At 35.4% G+C, this 20,979-nt stretch overlaps 1 protein-coding gene across 1 annotated transcript in view; it reads left to right on the forward strand.

The window, feature by feature from the left end:
* LOC110037667 (mitotic spindle checkpoint protein MAD1) overlaps positions 1-18,774 on the forward strand; it is a 90,082-nt gene extending 71,308 nt beyond the window's left edge. The window contains exons 12-16 of the mRNA XM_020742364.1: positions 4,853-4,940; positions 5,012-5,081; positions 9,446-9,574; positions 9,660-9,698; positions 18,498-18,774. Of these exons, the coding sequence (XP_020598023.1) occupies positions 4,853-4,940; positions 5,012-5,081; positions 9,446-9,574; positions 9,660-9,698; positions 18,498-18,587 (416 nt within the window). The 3' untranslated portion in view covers positions 18,588-18,774. The remainder of the gene's footprint in view (positions 1-4,852; positions 4,941-5,011; positions 5,082-9,445; positions 9,575-9,659; positions 9,699-18,497) is intronic.
* The last annotated feature ends 2,205 nt before the right edge of the window (positions 18,775-20,979 follow it).

A 20,979-nucleotide genomic window follows, 5' to 3' on the forward strand; every position in this document is an offset into this window, starting at 1 on the left:
GTTAGGGTTAGAGTTAAATCCAGGAGGATAATAAGGTCGATAATTAGGATTTCCTTGGTTATTTAAATTTCTTGAGGGGTTGTTATAATTATTCTAACTAAAATTAGGGTGATTTTTTCATCCATGATTGTAATAGTTAGAATAAAGATTATTATTTCGATTATTAATAGTATTCAAATTTTCATATGATTATTGAGTATCAATTATCTGCCTTAATGAATTTTCCTCTAATACTAGTGGTATTTGTGAATAATTCAATCCAATTTGATCAATCTTTTTCGATATAGCAGCAATTTGAGATGCTAAAATAGACATTGCATCAGATTCATGAATACTAGCTACTCTCTTAGAATTTACCCGTTTAGAGAGTCATTGAAAATTATTAGTAGTCATTTCTTCTATTAAAGAGTATGCTTCATCAAAAGGTTTTGACATTAAAGATCCACCTGCAACATCTATAATAGATCTAAGTGATCTTATTAATCCATTATAAAAAGTTTGAATTATTAACCAATCTGGTAAAACATGGTGTGGACATTTTCTAAGGAGATCCTTAAATCTTTCGTAGGCTTCATATATCGATTCTTCTTCAAACTGACAAAAAGATATAATATCGTTTCTAAGCTTAGCGGTTTTCGATGGTGGAAAATATTTAGCCAAAAATTTTTTTGATAGTTCTCCCCAAGTTCTGATAGAATCAGGTGCTAATGAGTTTAACCAAGCTTTGGTTTTATCCCTTAATGAAAAAGGAAAATGTCTATAAGCTTAACAGCATCATCAGACACTCCGTCATATTTAAAAGTAGCACAAATCTCAAGAAAGCTAGCAAGATGTAAATTATGATCTTCAGTAGGTGTTCCTCCAAACTGATTATTTTGTACTATTTGGATAATTGCAGGTTTAAGCTCAAATGAATTAGCAGCAACTTCAAGATTTTGAATAGTTAAGTGAAGTTCATTTGTTGTTGGATTAACATAATCTTTTAGAGGTCTTTGTATATTTATATATATATATATATATATATATATATATTGGATTTTTTATTTTATAGTTTTTTTTTATATTTTGTATTTTGTATATTTTTCTCTAAATTTTCTAATTTACCAAATCTATTTAATTTACGGTTAACTTTCCCTACAACAGCGCAAAAAATTTGATCCTAGTTGAATATAGTTGTGTAAAATCTATAAAGTTGACTCCGCTTTATAACGGTGCGAAAAATTTGATGTGGTGTTTTAGTAATAATAACGTTAAGCTTTTAAGATTGAGATGCTACGTAAGTATACGTATCGTTATCAAGTAATATAAGACTTTCTGTTTAAGTCCCAAATATCGATCCCACGGGGAATGTTTAAATTTGAAATGATAAATTAACTAAGAAATTCACAAAAATCAAACGAAATTACTGTCACTAATTTCAAATGTCTAAGATACTATCAACGCTAAATTATTTTCTACTTGCAGAATTTAAAAGCAGAGTTTAAAATTAATAATTACTAAACTATGTTTATGTGATGAATTTTTTTAATATGAAAAATCATATTTCCCACTACAATGAGTTTTTGGTGAAATGAGATGAGATAAATGGTTTAAATGTATATTGTGTCAAATAGGAGCAATTTTAATTATCTACCCTGATTCGGTGTTATGGAAAAATCATTGGCTAATCTTAGGTTTAGTCCGTAAATCCGTGGCTAGGCTAAGAGGCTTTTGACTCCCACTTCCCTTCCCCTGAAGGCTAACTCTCGCTTTAATTTTTAAAAACTAAGATCGAATTGGGGACTTTTAGTCTGTCAACCTAGAAATCTTCAATTCTACACCCAGCAAAGTATATTTTCCTATTTATTTGCACTTAATTCCATGAAAGAAATACTCCTTCATGGACTTAAATGTGATTCTCACTCTGTTTTAGAACTCATACTCTGTTTCTCGGATCATATGTTTCACAACATATTTTTATAATTCAATTGACCAGATCAAAAAGTAAATTAAGAGCGGATTTGAAAAACGATCACAATTTATTTTAAATTTTAACATTGGCACATCCACATTATCTTTTCATTTCACCATATCTCAGAGTAGGGAGAAAGATAAATGAAACTACTCAGACTTCATGAGAAAAATACCACAAACAAATTTCATATATAAAAGAAAGTTCATACACCAATAATAAACAAAAAACACTTATCTGAAACTATTTCTCAAAGCAAATCCTTTGTAGTCTCTTTTAGGAAATGTAGGAAGAAAAAATCTCTCACTTTTCTTTCTCTCCAACGCTTCTTTCACACTTAAACTCACCACAAAAATTCAAAACTATAAAAATAATAACTAACTATTGGTGTGGAATGACGTGGAATGTAGGTGTGTGAAGAGGAAAACTGAAATGAGTGGAAGAATTTGAAATGGGGAAGAATTTGAAATGGTTCGAAGGGGGGGGTTCTGATCAAATTTCGGCTCTAAATAGAGCCTAAGTCGGTTCTTCAATACGTGCATCCAAAAACTCCTAAAAAAGCGTCTAAATTCGTCGAATTTTCTAGAAGCAGGGTCTGCACCAACACTGGCGTCGTCGGCGCCAGAGGCCATTCAGTTAATTCCTTCTTCTCTGTCAAACGGCGCCGTCAGCGCTGAACAATTTTTTTTAACTTCTCTATTTTGACTCCAAATTTCATTCTTTTTGCTTCATTTTTGCTCTAAGTCTTAAAAATCAACAACATGCAATAAAACATAAAAAATACCTTTCATTAAAGTGCAATATCACCAAAAATGACTATAAAATATGGGTTTAAAAATGTATATATTTTTTGTATATCAGCCACACTAATAAGCCGGGACTATCTAGAGAAAAAATTATCTTCATTATTAGATCCTTGTATTAAAAAAGTAGTCGAGTGCATGCTTAGAGGCCCAATTGCTGCCATGAAGCTTATGTTTTAATGGTCTAAATGAGGCATGTCTTTTTGTATTAGGACGTACACCTTGAGGCTTAATGCTGAAGGCGTTTGAGGCAACTCCTTAAATTACAATTTAATTAAAATAAAATTATTTATTTATTTATATTTTGATATGTTCGGGTTTTACAGAAAAGCGAGAAACGACTACGAGCGGGCTATATGAGTAGGTTGCTAGTCTATTTGATTGTGGAGGTTTACAAGTGAGGCGTGCTATGCGTGGGGAGGACTTCGAGCGATTGTTGGCAAGGGAGATCGAATCTATAAACAGTTGGTTGACTGCGTGTATTCTTGAACTGAGTTGGAAATGTATTATTTCGCATGAATAAATAATTATAGTTTAGTTATTTTTGTTTTCATATAATAATTTTATTTTTCCTTAATAGATTTTATTTGCTTTTTTATTTTTTGTTTTTTTTTTATTTAAATGACGATAGTTTATGATATAATTATGAATTATTATTATTATTGTTAGATTTTATTGTTTGTTCGAGGCTTGCACTTTGAATAAGTCTTAAGGATCATGCTTTGTTTCGGTAAGGCAAAAAGTCTCAATTATGATTCAACTCTTTTAAATATTTTTAAATGATTTAATTTCTTCATTAATGATCTTAATTATCTTAGTTTTTTTATTTGTAGAAAAAAAATTGAAGCAGGCCAAATTGTTAAACATTTCAACACTATAATCCACACTCACTTTTTAGTTTAAAATCTTTGTCCTAAACATTAACAATGTCAAATAATACTTTGAATCAGTCTTAGCAAATCATTTCCTTGATCAAAGGATTATCGACTTAACTTTATGTGCTGATACTCTTTTGCAAAATACAAATTTTAGAAGAAAAAACAGGCACTGTTGGAGATGGCTAGATCACTAATATTCACCCTAACTATTCCTGAATATTTTTGAGAAGCTACCATAAGTGCTGCATATCTTGTTAATAGAATGCTCTCCCTCAATAGCACTTAAATTTCAAATCCCTTTTTAAACCATTTTATATTTATTTCTTTAGACCAAAATCATTTTTCCGTTTAAATAAATGTATATATATAAGTGTCAGATTCAAAATGTTCTCCTCCGTAAGAAAGCTTGGGATAAAAATCATAGGCTCACTCTTTAATATGTTTTAACACCATTTTTTTTGAGAAATTGAAAATGCAAAAAAAAATAATAATAATAATAATAATATAGAAAAAAGAGATGGAGAAATTTACGAAGTTGTTTAAGATAGAAATCTTATTCAACTTAGGTGCCTAGGACTAGCATGGAACTTGTGTGTTTGAAAGGTTTGGTCTAGGTTAAGCGTGTAATCGAGCCACTATCCTGTTGAAGTATATGAAACTGATTTGGTTCTAACGTTAAGATTGCATACTTCAACCTCCTTTTATCCGTCTCAAGAGGAACTCTGGCGACAACGTCAGCTCCTTTACAACAAAGTGGTATATTTTCTTTTTTTCATTGACTGAATCAGTTCTATCTTAGTTTTGTGGTCAAGCACGCATGTGGCTCTTCTCTTACTCTAATTTATGGCGCTGATGATATCTGGGATCCCTTCTCATATTGTTGGCTGGGCATTATGATGATATTTAAAATTTAAGAACGGGTCAATAGGCTTTATGTATTTTATACCTTTGAAGTTAATTTTTTCAACATTTAATTGTAAAACACATGGTTTTGGCTGTACAGATGGCTACCCCATCCTTTCTTCAAGCATCTGGATGGTATTGTGTGCTAAGTTTAAGGTGCTTCCAACTATATGTCCTCAAAATTTGAACTCTACTTTCTGTGATGTTGAAATGAGCTTATGTTAACCCGTTCTTAAACTATTTCGATCTGTTTTGTTATGTTTCTCAACCAAGCGTTGAAATCGTTTTATCTGAACGATTTTTTTTTTGTTAAACAGATGCAGGGAATGTAATCAATGTTGACATGCCTGAAAAGCTATCACAACTTAAAGAACAAATTGCCATTCTTGAGAAGCGTGAAGAAAGGTTACCTTTTTTTTTAATGTTTAGATTTTATTTAAATTTGAATTAACTGCTTATTTACTTATCTAATGCAGATACAAGGCTGTTTTTGCGGAGAAGATTTCTGTTTTCAGAAGAGCATGTTGTTCACTATTTGGCTATAAGGTGAATTATTTTTGCTTCAATATACATTAAAATACTGTGAAAAACTAAATTGTATGGTCAGATTGTTAGATACTGATATGTTTGATATTATTAGAAAGTAATATAAATAAGAGGCATTTACATACATGCCACCTAATTCTTATATGTTTACATGTCTAAAACCAAAACTTTACTGTTTACATTTATACTACCCAAATCCTTTGTATCACATAAAAATAACACCATTTGAACTTATAAATAGCGAAATTCACACCTCGATTCATAGGTGAGGTGGCATGTATGTAAAAATTGGAGTTTAGTTGTTTCATATGTAAACACGTAAGAATTGAATGGTATTCATGTAAAACTTCCTATAAAAATGAGCTGACTTATGATCGATCCCATTAATTCATTTTTCAATTTTAAATTTTTGTTTTTGTGATCTTTTTGTAGGAGCCATCCAAAATTATATTATTGCAGTTTGGAGTTTTGCTTTTCATAACTTGATGTGAGTTATTTTCTTTTTCAGTCGTGGTTGAGTAGTTAGTTCTAGTCGTGAGACCATATTTATTTCTTGCCGGCATACAAACCTAGCCATTTATGTTTGCCACAACATTTGCTCTTTTAGTTGGACATTGGTTTCTCCCTGTTTGTCTATCTTTCTATAAACCACTACTAAGTACCTTTCTACAATTCATATCACCATTACTCTAATCACAATTAATAGGATTATAACGCGGGGCTTGGGGGCCTAGATGGAACTGCCAGTGGTTCAGCAGGAGAAGGCCCTTGGTTCAGTGGTTCACAATTAATAGGATTATGACGAGTTAATCCTATTAATAGGAGAAGACCCCTGGCGGGAATTATCCCCCTCTCCCCCCAAATTTCTATTTTTCTGCCTAATACATTAATTATAAACATGTGTGATTGTCGTCCTAGGGTTTTAGTTTTCGTCTCTTTGAATTCAAGTTTATATCTTCTTGTCGTCGCCAGCTTTTTTCCATTCTAGGGTTATATTTGAAGGCTAGGTTTTTCGACTTTAACTCGCATGAGGTGGTGATCTTCTAGGCAGTTCCATTTCCTTTGGTCGACAAACTATGTCCCTTTGGGCAACAAAGCAAACCCTTCTATTGTACTGGTCAAGTGGCCCTAGTCTTCCTGGCAACCCTTCTACCGTAGGTGGGCAGCGACAGCCTTGCGTTAGTCTTCCGGAGTTGGGAGAGCTTCGACTTCATTCATCTAAGCTTCTGGTTCCTTTTAGCACGGTTTCACGTCTGCGACGTTGAATGTAGTTGAAACATTATATTCCCTTGGTAGTTCAATCTTATAAGCATTGGTAAAATACATGTCAGTGGCATGCGATGCATCCAATGTCCGATGGCACCGTATGAAATGTGTCATCTTTGAGAATTGATCCACCGTGACCATGACTGAATCCTTGTTTCGATTTTTCCTCAGAAGTCCCACCGCAAAGTCCATACTAACATCGACCCACGGTATCTCTGGTGCTGGTAATGGGGTGTATGACCCTGCATTTTTTCCTTTGATTTTTTCCATATGACAAATCCTGCATTACCCAACATATCGTTCCACATCTCTCGCTAGTTGGGGCCAAATGAAATGTTCTATCACGAGTGAAAGAGTCTTGTCCCTGCCAAAATGCTCTGCAAGTCTTCTACTGTGGCTTTCCTAAACAATAGATTCCCTTGGCGAACATATTGGAATGCACAACTTAATCTGGTAGAACAAATATTTATCAGCTCTATAGTACCGTAGTAGGCTTCACTTGGCACTGCTCTCAAATTTTGCCAAAATCCTTTTATGTCTCGTAAAGCTCATTTACCTTCTCAAAGCCCACAATGAGAGCCTGCATCACAGTGATCAACAAGTGTCCATAGCTCAGTGCATCTGCTACCTAGTTCTGACTCCTTACCTTGTGCTTAATCACGAACTTGAACGATGTTAAAAGCTCCACCTAAGTTGCATGTTATCCCTTCAATTTGCTCTAGTGTTTTAGGAATTTCAAGGTTGTGGTCCGTGACCAACGTGAACTCACTCATCAGTAGGTAATGGTTCTGGTGCTCAAGAGCTCTCACAGGAGCATAAAACTTCTTGACGTATGTTGAATATTTTCTCTTAGAATCATTTAGCTTCTCACTGAAAAAGGTGATGGGGTGACTTTCCTGGCTCAACACTGCTCCTATCCCCACGTTGCATGCATTACTCTCTATCTCTAACAGCTGGTTGAAGTCTGGTAATGCCAAGTTGTTATCTTCTTCTTGAGTGCACTGAAACCACTCTAAGCTGTCTCTGTCCATTGAAATTTCTATCCATTCAAAAGATCTTATAGATACGGTCTGTGATGGTACCGAAACTCTTGATGAATTGCCTAGAAAATGACACTAGTCTCAGAAACTGCACAACTCATTGAACAACTGTGATATGGTCCAGCTCACAATGACCTCAACTTTTGTAGGCCCATCAAGTTATGCTATGTTTCTCTTGCTCGACCAACTCACACTTCATCTATAACTTGTCGAACTGTGGCGTGATCTCCTCCACTGAAAGATTTCTCCGCTGCAAGTGGTGGAATCTCAGAAACATTTCCTAACGGTAATGAGGTGGAAGGTATTTCCTTTGCATCTCTTTCCTCATCTTTTTTCACTTGGCAATTTTTCACTGCCTTTTCTCTTCATCTGTCTCTACAAGTTCTCCCACCACAATGAAACATTATTTAATTTGATGGCGGCTAACTTCACCCGTTTTTTTTCTAACACATCCTTATATTTGAAGATTCGCTCAACCGATTGCAGTCAGTCAATAAAGTAATCTAGATCCCTACCCCCATCAAACTCTAGTAGATTCACTTTGGTGTCGAAGTCTCTGTGTCCTCCATATGTGGGCTCCTCTCTCGACCTCTCTGATGTTGAATCCCGAAGCGGCGGGGTCGGTATTCCTCGCCACTGATGTCTTCCCCATGGAACGCATTCAAATCCTCGTCTCTGCCTCCCCTATGACTCTTCAAATCACGATCAAGGGTAATCTTTCCCTTGGTCCTTCCATCAATCTCTGCAAGCCTTTGCTGAAGACGATCGATCTCCCACTGTATCTTATCCCGGTTAGGGTCAGACATTCATCTCCCTGATGGCATGGTTAGGGTTTAGGATTTGAGGAAATGGAAATGACATTTGATACTAGGAATGAAATTTTTAGGTTATGGCGGATGTTAGGAAACCCTGGGATAGGACTAGGGTTAGGCTAGCTCTAATACCAATTGATACCGGAGTTAATTCGAAATCTGGTAGCAGAAGCTATATTTTATTACTCAAACCCAACAAACTTACAAACATGACTCACACTACGAAAGAAAAGACAAAACGAGAAGACTCCTCAGCTAGGGCTAATCGGAACGGTCAATGGACAGCAGCGAGGGTGGCCAAGAGGTTTGTTGGTGGGCTGTTACGGGGCTAGTGGGGTTGCGGTTGGGACCGGATGTGGGGGATCTGGGTCTACGGTTTGCTAGGGAGCAGATTGGTGGGGTGTGGTGCAACAGGGAAGTGATAGGGTGAAGTGGTGCGGCTTAGTAAGGAAGCCGGAGGGTCTGGGTGGCCTGCTGGGAGTGGAAAGGGGTTTGCAGTTAGCAGGTGGACTACAGGTGCGATTAATGGCAAGCAGGTGGACTGCAGGTTCGGTTAGTGGCGGCATCAAGTTTTTGGCCAGGGAGTCGAAGGCTGGATAATGAAGGTGAGGGCACTAGTTGAAAGGCAATGAGCAGGAGAGAGGGATATGCGGGGGAATAGGTCGAGATAGTCACCACCTCGGAGCACTATACAACACCACCTGTCTTCGGATTCATCCCTGGCTATGGAAAAACGATGACGGCAAGTAATCGGGACTCAAAAACAAAAACTGAACCGTTGGGTATGGAAAAACGATGACGGCAAGTAATCGGGACTCAAAAACAAAAACTGAACCGTAAGCAAACAAATAATATGTGTGTGTGTATACACACACATATATGTAATAGTAGATAGAATAGGAAGGAGAGGATCCCAACCCCCCCCTCCCCCCGGGGCGGCAAAGCAGAACCCCCTATTAGACCAGTCGGCGGGCCTAGTCTCCCCCCCTATTAGACCAGTCGGCAGGCCTAGTCTCCTGGTTCAGCCCTTCCACTGCTGGACAGGCCTGCGGCAGGTAAGCCCCGCATCACTTAAGCATATTGACATCCATGATTCTATGCCCCTCTTATGGCTTAAAGAAAATAAAATAAAATAAAAAATTATTAAAATAGTGCAATTTCGAGAAGTTCTTTTAAATTGCAGACTTTCTTAGAAATGAATTGTGCATGTTTGCTGATATTTAACACCAGGTTTTTGCCTTTCTAGATTGTAATGGATGATCAACAACGTCCTAATGGTATTCCCATGACGAGGTTTACTTTACAATCTATATATGCTCAAAGGGATGAGGAAAAACTTGAATTTGACTATGAGTCAGGAAATGCAACTATTTTGGTAAACTTTTCTCTCGATGAACATTACTATTATGAAATCCTATCATTTTTCTTTGTTGGATTGACATAATATTATTCTAATGTAGGTCAATGACTACACTTCTCAGACTGAAATACATCACCAGGTATTTACCATATTTACCTTATTTAAAAATACAATTACTAGATAGATTAGGAGTTAGTTTATGTATTTAGTATGAGATTCAACAACTGTCCTCTTCTTAAAATGTCCCCTTTTTTTTTAAGTTTTTCACATGAGTTTTGAATATAGCATTTAAATTAATATTTTAGCTTACGGCGTCCTTTAGTGATCAAAAGCATCGATCTGAAATTTTTTAAATTTCGTAGTATTAACTTTGCGTCTCATTTATGTTTTTGATCAATAATGTGTACTGATACTAAATTTTTACTTTGTTATTGTTTTATTATTATCATTATTATTATTATTAAATTTTCTCTTTATTTACCTGAAAGCATATAATGAAATCTTATTCATGCAGAATACTGTTTAAAGATGAATTGAAGCAGTGCGATGAGTATACGTTTTTGTTAACATAAGAAATCTTTGGAGTTTGTGACTATTCTATTATTTAAGTTCAATTGAGCTTGAACATTACTGAGAAAAAATAATAGTTAGATAAAATAGAATTATGGAGAATGACGAATAACCAAGTGACTGTAGTTAGAATGAGATTGTTTAAATGTTTATGCAGTAAAATCAAAATGATGAAATATGTTACAAATGTGAGGCAACATTCTTTAAGGATAGTGTTATCAAACACACTTTTGAGGCTAGTTAGAATGAGATTGTTAAAATTTTTATGCAGTAAATCAAGTTGATGAATTCTGTTACAAATGTGAAGTAACTTTCTTAAAGGATAGTGTTATCAAACACACTTTAGAGGCGAAGTGATGTTATGGTCCAACACATCTTCTGCTTGTGATGCAGAACACGCAGCAAAGGTTTCATGCCTTCCATTTTGTTGCATCACATCATAGTGTAGCTTTATCTTCAACTTGAAACAAAACATTAAGATTTTATTGTTTGGCTGAGCATCTGCCCTACTAATTAGGAACTGAACATTTGTTTCCTTGATGGCTTTTGCAGTTGTTGAGTCATTGCTTATTGTTTCTTCTTTCTCTCTAGTTGGAGATTGTCATTTTTTAATTGTGGTCTTCATGATTTCTCTATCATTAGTTTTATTATATCCCGCTCGTTGGCTCTTTGTATCCGTTCTATTAGCTTTTTGGTTTTATGCTTCTTATTGAGAATGCTTAATGTATCCACTAGACATTCTTGATGCCTCATCATCATTCTCTCGCTTCACATTACCGCTACCTTTTGGCCTATATTTTCAGCACTTCCAATTTTATATCTTCAAATCTTTTGTTTTAGTTTTGGGATTGTTGATAATTAATGTTGTTACGTATATATTTGTATTTACTAAAATTTATTATTAGATGAGATTTGAGTTTGATTAGTTAAATGACTATTTCATCCACATTATATTTTTTTTAAGGAAACCCATAGGTAAATTTATTGCTCAAAAGTAAAGTTACATGGTTGTAAGAGATTGGATCCCACTACAAATAAAAAAATACAGTACTCACTTCTAGGGTTCCAAACACCAAGTGTACAAACTCACCCAAAAAAGTTTCCAAAACAGATGCAAGTATACCCCAAAATGACCCCTAAAGAAAAGAAATAGCTAAATCCAAGCAAAGAAGAAGGCAGAGAAAAAACAAACATGCTATCTTAAGAGAAAGGTTTAAGGTGGGGCATATTGAGATTTTCCTTCATTAGAATCAGGCTTGTTCTTCAGGATTATGGCTTTGGTCTGTGTAGCAGCTTTGGTAAGAACATATGTTGGCCTATTAGTTTCCTTGTGTGTAGCTCCATGTGATGACAATATTTGCTGAAAATTGCTTAATCCTGCATAAATCAACACTTAAATACATAGGAGGTTTTTTATCAATCATTGATGTCTAACAGAAAAGTTGAATCCATCTCAATTTGCAAGAATTTCCAATTCATTTTAGCCACAATAGATAAGGTCAACCAAATAGCATGTAACTCTATGAATAATGCACAAACAACCATACAAGGTGAAGAAAAAAAGCATAATAGTTTATCAAAATGAGACCTGTAGACCCCACCTGCACCTGCACAATCAGCCTTCCAACTACAATCAGTATTTACCTTAATCCAGGAGAAAGATGGTTTTTTCCAACTTATAAGAGAGACCTTACAAAAATTTCTGCCTAATATATCATAACCCAACCAATTCATCCAGCTAGCAAAGTTTGATGGCTTAGATTTATGATAAATAAACCGTTTATGTATATAAGATAAGATAATTAAATTCACCCTATCGTGCTTGATGCACAATTCTCATGCTTGTTGGAATTCTAGCCAACCAAATACCAAATGCAGATGAAATGAATGATGTTAAATATATATTGTTTATGAATAAGATGACACCAATGTTCCCTGCACTGTGACAGATCCGCCCAACCTAATGGAGGGGTTTTGATAGTAGCCCGATCGCCTAAAACTGTCCAGATTTTCATAGAGTTGGCACATCCAAAAAACACATGGTTTACGCTTTCCTCCTCCGACTTGCAAAGCAAACATTGGGAGGGGATTCTCAATCCCTTCAATTTAAGGATATCATCCATTGGAATCAACCCAAGTAAAACTCTCCAATAGAAAAAAGACAGAAGGGGTCAAACATTTATTCCAAATCGCACCACCCCAGTCCTCCTTGTCCCAAGTGTAAAGATTTGAATAAATATTTTTAGTAATAGAGAAATTGATAGTTTCAGTCAACATAATTTTATCCTTTTTAGACTTATCAAAAGGAATCTTAGAGATATAAGTAGTTTTATCCTTACCAAACATATTGGTGAGCATCTCCAAGTTCCAACCTTCATCAAGACAACGATCAGCCACAGTCAAGTCTTTTTTATCATATATAAAGCAAGGAGATAGATCTTCTTCCTTCCATTTATCATGCCAAAAGGATAAATTATTTTTCCCCAGTTTGCAGTAGATAAAGTCCTCGGCAGTATTTTTGATTTTCAACATGCCTCTTCAAGTTTTGGAATCACCAATCTTGGAATGAACCTCCAATGGATGAAGATTTCTGCAATATTTGCTTTGCATGTATTCGGCCCATAGAGATTCAACTTTTCTAAATTTAAACCACAAAAGAATAGAATTGACTTCAGCTAGATGGTTTAGTTGTCGAAATCCCAACCCACCGACATTTAAAGGCCTACATAGCACCTTCCAACAAGCCCAAATTTTTTATTTATGATTCCTAGACAGTCTTTCAAGTATTAAGTGTGTGCCAAGTTTGACCTTAACACCTGCAAAGCATATAAGGGAATAGTGGTTAACACACTTTTCAGCAAAGTAATCTGTCCCTCAAAGGGTAAAAAGGAATTGGTCCAATCTCCGTTTTTGCTTTTGATTTTATCTACAACAACATCAAATTGCAATTGTTTTCTCCTCCCTTTGAGTAAATTAACCCCTAAGTATTTTAAGGGGAGATCAACAATGGTGAAGCCAGTATACTCATATGCCCATGTTTGCATATTGCTACTCACGTGTTTCCCAAAATAAAGATGACATTTCTCAATATTAAAGCTCATACCAGAAGCTTCCTGAAATGATAGAATAGTATGATATGTTTTTTTTATAGAGTATCTGGAAGCATTAGTGAAAATAATTACATCGTCAGCATAGGCCAAATGGCTAACTCCGATTATAGCCTTATTTTTGTACTGAGTATGGAAATGTAGAATCTGTAGGGAATTAATTAATCCAGAAAAATAATCAAATTCTAGAATAATAATAGTAGGTGAGAGAGGACTACCCTGTTTTATGTCTCTACCAGAGGTGAAAAAGCCATGTGCTTGCCCATTAAGAAGCACCTGATAATAGTTTCCCTCCAACCAACCTTTGACAAAATTGCAGAACTTTGAGCTGAAGCCCCTGGATTTAATGACCACAGGTATAAAATCCCAGCTAATAGTGTCATAAGCTTTCCTTAAGTCCGGTTTGATAATAAGATTTCCCCTCTGCATTTATATTCAAGATCACATATTAATTCTTATGCCAATAAAATATTATCTGTTATCCCTCTTCCCTAGATGAAAGCTGATTGATTTGAACAGATTAGGATAGGGTGAGGTTGCTTTAGCCTTTCCACCATGATCTTGCTTATGATCTTTGACATTATAGAGCCTAAAAAAATGGGTATGAAGTGTTTCCATTTTGCTTTATCATTATTCTTTGGAGCTAGTACAATAAAGGAGGTTGTAAAATATTTGCACATAGGAGTGCTCTCATAGTAGCATTGAACAACATCAACCACATCTCTTTTGACCACCTCCCAACTGTTTTTTATAGAAATAACCTGAGAACCCATCAGGGCCAGCGAATATCATTAATAGTCTTTCATATTTCAGCCACAAAAGGTATTTCAACAATCTCTACAGATGAGGTTTGTAGTTTAGTTTCCCAGGTAATGTCAGCATCTAGCACTACATCAAAGTTCACCTTAGAGAAAAGGAGCTTGAAAGAATCAATCCTATTTTTAACAATCTCTTCCTGATCTATCTGCCAACCACTATTATTATGTTGAATTTTTAAAAGTGTTAATTTTGTTTTTAATTCATTCATGAAAGTAGCTAGTGTTCCTATCTTTTTCCAAGAAGTGTAATTTACCAGCCTTTTGCTTTAGATAATCATCCTCACATTTAATAGCATTATTTAACTTCTTGTATGCATCATCCAATTCTATAGAGAAATTGTCATTGCATATCCAACTTGTCCAGCTTAAAAACCTCTTCTTCAGCCTTCTTTATTTGTTGATTAAAATTCCCAAAAGTATTTTAGTTCCACCGTTTTAAATCAGTAGCCAAGCTCTTATGAAGTTTCCAGAGACTTTCCCAAGGGTTGCCCCTCACATCTGTATTCCAATTCCTCTTCACATAGTCAACATAATCATCATGATTCAATCATATATTGTGAAAACGAAAAGTGGAGAAGAAAGGCTTGTTTGTAATAACAACTCTAAGTAAAAGAGGCCGATGATTAGACCGAAGGTTGGATAAATGATACAATTTTGTAGTTGGATAGTTTTTTATTCAACGTTGATTAGCAAAAACACAATCCTGTCTTTCAAAAGTCCTTCCTCTTATCTAAGTGTAGCTAGTGCCAACAAAACCTATATCAAATAGATTTGCATTTGTAATAGCCTCATTGAATCTAGATATCAAATTGAAGTTGGGTCTTCTTAAACCCTTTTTCTACTTAAGACATGCGATCATATTTAAATTTCCCCCAAAAAACCACTTTTCTAACATGGAAGAGCCCAAGATGTTCAGTTTTCCCCATAAGTCTAGCCTTAACTGGCAAATGCAACTTGCGTATACAATGGTAGCCCAGCCTTTACAAACATTAATATCAAAGAAGAAGTACAAAAATTGAGGATCATCAATGATAATGTTGATGGTTAATTACTTCCGAGTGAATAACCAAATCTTGTTAGTATTTTTGGAAGCAAAATTGTATCTGCTAAATCTCTGAGTAATTATTTGTTTGTTAATGCTCACCAAAGATTCTAATATGGTAAAAATTCAAATTTTATGAGTTCTGACCCAATGTTTTAGTCTATCAAGGGAGTTGAGGTCAGCCACCCCCCTTAGTCCATATGAGCATATTAATCATAATGAGAATGGAGACTCTTTCTAGTCATCCTAGCAAGAGTGTCATTTTGTTTCCCATCAGAGTAAGATGAAACACTAGGCAGTATATTACTTTGCTCCAGATTCTTGATTTTCAATCCACCTTTCCTCTTTCTTCTATATTTCTGAATTGTCCATTCCTCTAATAAATTTCTTGCAACTTCTAAATTCTCCTCAGTGGGAGAATGTATATCCTCAACTTCTAAACCTGCCACATTAACCTCAGCTCCTCTGGTTTCTAAGTCTGCCACTTTAGATGTAAAGTGATTAGCCTGCTCTATTGCCTTATCCCGCATAGCCATGTTTGTAAATTGATTCCAAAATTGTCCAATACTATTATAAAAACCGTATTGTTAACCTTATCATTCTGATCTATATGAGTCTCCACACCCAAATCTTCTCCACTAGTGATTCTCCCCAAAACAAGATGTTATTCAATCTCCACCAGAGATCCCTCCAAAAGCTCCACCTCGAGAACCCCCAAACAAGCTGCACCACTCCCAAATTCTCTACCTCACTAACTAAATTGTCATTTTCAACAGTTTTAGCCAGTGCAACATCCTCCTTCAAACTTCATTCCTCAGCATTCCTTAACCACAACATTTCCACAATATATATATATATATATATATATATAATCATAAGATGGGTTTTGCTCTGCTAGGGTTTACTCGGGTCGCGACTCCATGGCGACTCGAGTAGCCCTCGATACCTTTACGTCGGAACGAGAATTCGTGGCTTCGTCGTGCTCGAAGAATAAGAGAAGGGGATTATGTCGTTGGAGGTTTGTCCTCAGAAGATGTCGACTCTCTTGACAATGCCTCCCCTCGCGGCAAAGTCCTACAGCTTCAATTTCTTCGCCTCGTCGTGTTCGAAGAAGGGAAGAGGATTGTATCGTAGCAGGTTCGTCCTCGTCGTGATCTACACGAAGACGTTGACTTTGCTTGGCAACCCCTCCCCCCGCGGCAAAGTCCTACAGTTTCTTTCTCTGTTTTTTTACTTCTTTGATGGCTATTGTTCCTCCCTTGAATCAGTACCTAGGCAAAGAATCTTTTGTTGCGGCGCTTGGTAAAGGTCTAGACTCTAAGAAGGCGGTCGAGCTTTTTGTGTTTCCTCAGATCTATCATAATTCTCTTGAAGGGAAAGTCATTGTCAGTTTGTTAAGAGGGCTTGCAGGAAGGGTGGTAAGGCCGCTATTATTTTTTCAGACCTCGAAGTCTCTACTCTGGTTGAAAAATACAAATTCACACTCATTGGGAAGTTCAAGTTGGGGCTTGCTAAAATGGAGGCTATTCGCAAAACTTTTGAGAACCTCAAACTTATAGGACAATGGAAGTTGGGTCTCTTTGATGGGAGACATGTGATGATACATTTGACTACGAACGAAAACCATGCTAGGATTTTCTTCAAGAGATACCTCAACATTGAAGAAAAAACTATGAAGTTGCTCAAGTGGTCTCCTGAATTTGGTCCAAACCAGGAACCACCTACAGTACCAATATGGTTTACGTTACCAAGGCTTAAGTTGCATTTTTCAACCATTAGGTCATTTATTCCATAGGGGCCATACTTGGGAGACCAATGAAATTAGACATACCCATGTTTAATCTCACTAGGCCTTCTTCGCCAGGATCCTTGTGGAGAGAGATATCACTTTAGCTGACATTGAAGAAATTTGGTTTGACACTGCACATAATGGCTACTGGCAACAGATTGTCATGGAACATTGACCATACTAATGCACCCATTTTAAGATGTTTTGACATACACTTGAAAAATGTTTCAGGCTCCATCCTAATTTGAGACCCCAACTTCAAGTGTTTCACCTAACTACTCAAGAAGCACCTATTCCACCTGCTGATATGGTGGAAATTGCCACTAGAGGGAATATTGCCACTGATTTTGACCCAGAGGAGCACCCCTCACTATCTCAGCCCCCAGGTTGTTGAAAATGAGGATACTCTCATTTTGGTGCCAGAAGATGCTCCATATGCTATGGAAATAATTATTGATGATGTTGAGGGCCCTGTAACTTTGGCGGAGTGCCAAGTTCAAGGTGTGCAATAGGTAGAAATTATTCCCATTGATGATCAACTCAGTGATAAGTTGGGACAACCTTTGGAAGAAAATTGACAAGTTTACAAAATCAGGAAGAAGAATAAAGGACTAAAGGAACTCAGGAATCTATAGTAGGATGTTTTTGCTCGTTTCGGGTGGAAGCCCTCGTCACAGTTTTGTGCTCGACTCCCTTTCTAGAACCAGGGAGAGAGGAAAACTCACTCATCATGATTAAGCTTCCGAGTTGCCTACAACCCATTTTTATCTTTTTGGGGAAATTGTCTTTCTTTTTTTTTATGGATATACTTATACATTTTTATTACCTTTGAGTCTTGTATGCCTTGTAAGTGGGTTCGAGGACCCGCTCACTAAAACATTTGTATCTTTTTCCCATCAATAAAATTTTTATATTGGCGATATATATATAAAAATTTCATTGATAGGAAAAAGATACAAAGGTTTTAGTGAGCGGGTGTTGGAACCCACTCGTATATATATATATATAATAACATATTGTGTGCTGTAATTAGTAAATGCACTGCTTCATTATGCACATTAAAGCAAAAAGGAACACTTACGTATTAAATTATGCTTTACAGTTCGAAAATACTGGTTGGAGGTATTGTATTAAATGGTGAAGTGCATGGTTTGGGCCATTTTCTAATCTCGTCATCTACAACTTGTTTTGTTGCTTAGCAAAGGACAAGAGAAAAAGAGAGAAGCAAATAGCAAATAATGCATAGATATTAAATTTATGTGAATGGGCCAGAATGCAAATTGCTTGATGAAAACTGACATTGTTTGAAGTCTTTTAAGCTATTTTACCAAATACAATTTTACATTGTCTTTTAGTGGCATTAAATAAAATGAAGATTATTGAAAAAACTGTTAGATCCAGTGCCTACCTTTTGCAATCACGGCCAACTGTGTAGAACTGGTGGTTTTAGTATGATTATGATGATAGCCTTGGATTTAAAGTCTTTTATGACACTCCTTGAAATGTTCTCTGCTTGGTGATATGACCAGTGTTGTTTTGATATCGCTTTGAGATTTTGAGGGCTCAAAATATTCAAATATAATGCATCGGACTGATTTTAATTGCTTATCAGGTTGATATTTTTATACGAAAGATGAACTCAATTCCTGCCTTCACAGCAAACTTAACAATGGAATCATTCAATAAGCGTACCTTAAGTTGAAGCCCAAACACGACTTGATCTTCTACCACCAACTGTTTAAAGTTTTTGGTCAGCCAGTAGATGATCAATGGGTAATGTATCGTCAATTAATCAATTATCCTTTTCTTTGATTGGTGTGTTGCTCTGTCATCAAATGCCATTCCATTTTGTATTGTTGTTGAGGAAGAATGAAGAAAATCTCTCTATTTTTTTTTTAATATAAAGATTTCTTTTCCAACCCAATTATTTTTACGACTTTGGAGCCATAAACTCTGAATGCTTGTTTTACATTTATGTCACACCTCTAAAATCAGTTCTCATTTTTAATCAGAAGACAGGGTGAAAGAGAATATCATATCAGGACTCTTAACGTAATTTGTATTCGAAGTTTAATGGTGGGGCGTCACGTGTCAAGTGGGCCCCACCACAATACACTGGCATTGACACGTGGCGCCCCACCATTCGGCTCCGAATGTATTAGGAGTCATGATGTAATATTTTTTCATAAAAGTGAGGGAAAAGAGTGACCTCTCACATTTCAGTTTTGCGCAACTGTCCCATATAATTCCTGCATTTCTGCATAACATCATTGGTTTTTTCTTATGCTTCATTTACACTTGAAGAGCCTCAGTAAAAAATGCTGAGGATCAAGAATTTGTTGGTTGCTAATCGTGTAAAATGGCAGTTATGCTGATTATACTGGATGTATCTGATTTTTAGCCAATATAGATGGCTGGATAACAAAAAAAATAAAGTACTGATGAATTGCCTATGATGAGAAGTTCTGAGTAGTGTAAAGTTCAAATTTGGTAACAAGATGTAATTAGGAAGTAGCATGGCTGTTCAAAATGTGGAGATGAAGAACCAACAATAATGTTAGGATTGTAGCATGGTTGTGAGTGAAGATGGATGGAGTCTTGATCTCCATGTTTGTTATACATTGTGGCATGATTGAATGCAGCAACAATGCTAGATAACGACAAACAGATCGCTATATTTTATAAATTGGGATGGAGATGCATCTAAAGTTAAAATATTTAAATATTGTTTTTTTTTTTTCTTACAAAATGGATTTTTACAATAAGGATGTACCTATTGTTTGGCATGTTGCATGAGTAAAAGAATAAGAAACCTAAAAAAAACTCAACGTTCATCAATCATTTCACATAACAAGTTATGTTGATGCATGCAAACCATCAAATCAGAAGTGAATAAAGTTGATGAACTACAAATGTAGTGTCACTTAGATCGAGCATGAAATATCTTGATTGCAATTGAAGTTTCCAAAATATCATCTTTTCATAAAGTTAAATACAACAAAATGTGTACAATATAAAAATATATATGGAGGATGCACATATTGCCCCATTTGTTGCAAAAACATGAAAATCAAAGTTTATTTAAGACGCCATGATAACGGGATGTTTAAGATGTATGAGAAAAATGAGAATACAACTCATCATAATTTTTTTCATTATATATATGCTTGCTCATGGTAGACGAGTAGATGAGATATTACAAATTTCAGTCATTTTATCATAAAAGTTGAAATATTTAAGTATTCTTTTTTTTGCAAAATGGATTTTTCCAACAAGGATTTTCACATTCTTTGGCATGTTTAATGAGAAAAAAAAAATACCCCCAAAAAAGTCGACTTTCATCAATGATTTCATAGAATATAATCTTATGTTGATGCATATGAGTCATCAAATCTATTTAAAAAGGATCACAACGATCAATTTGGCCAAACAAGATGAAAATGAACTACGGCTGTAGTGTCGTGTAAATCGAGCATGAAATGTCTTGATTGCAATTAAATTTTCCCAATATTATTTTTTCATAATATAGAATGCAAGCAAAAATACAAATGAAGGATGCACATATTGCTCTATTTGTTGCACAAAGATGAAAATCAAAATTTATCCAAGATGTGATGATAACATGATGCTTAGATGCATGAGAAAAATGAGAATAATAACACATCTTAATTTTTTTCCCCCAATCTTCCCAGAAAGAAAAATGGAAATGATTGAAATGACGGTCGGCGTTTTACAGAAGTTTCACGTCAAATTTCAAAGGCAAATGAGTAGATGAGATGCTACTTAGAGATTTGAGTCATTTCATCATAAAAGTTGAAATATTTAAGTATTGTTTTTTTTTTTTACAAAATGGATTTTTCCAATAAGGATGTTCACATTCTTTGGCATGATGCATGAGAAAAAGAGACCCAAAAAAGTCAACGTTCATCAATGATTTGACATAATAGGTTATGTTGATCCATACGAATCATCAAGTCTATCTAAAAAGGATCCCATGATCAATTTTGGCCAAACAAGATGAAGATGAAATATAGATGAGCATTGCGTAAATTGAGCATGAAATGCCTTGATTGCAGTTGATGTTGCCTAGTATC

This window comes from Phalaenopsis equestris, unplaced genomic scaffold (assembly GCF_001263595.1).
Source record: "Phalaenopsis equestris unplaced genomic scaffold, ASM126359v1 Scaffold223212, whole genome shotgun sequence".
NCBI lineage: Eukaryota > Viridiplantae > Streptophyta > Magnoliopsida > Asparagales > Orchidaceae > Phalaenopsis > Phalaenopsis equestris.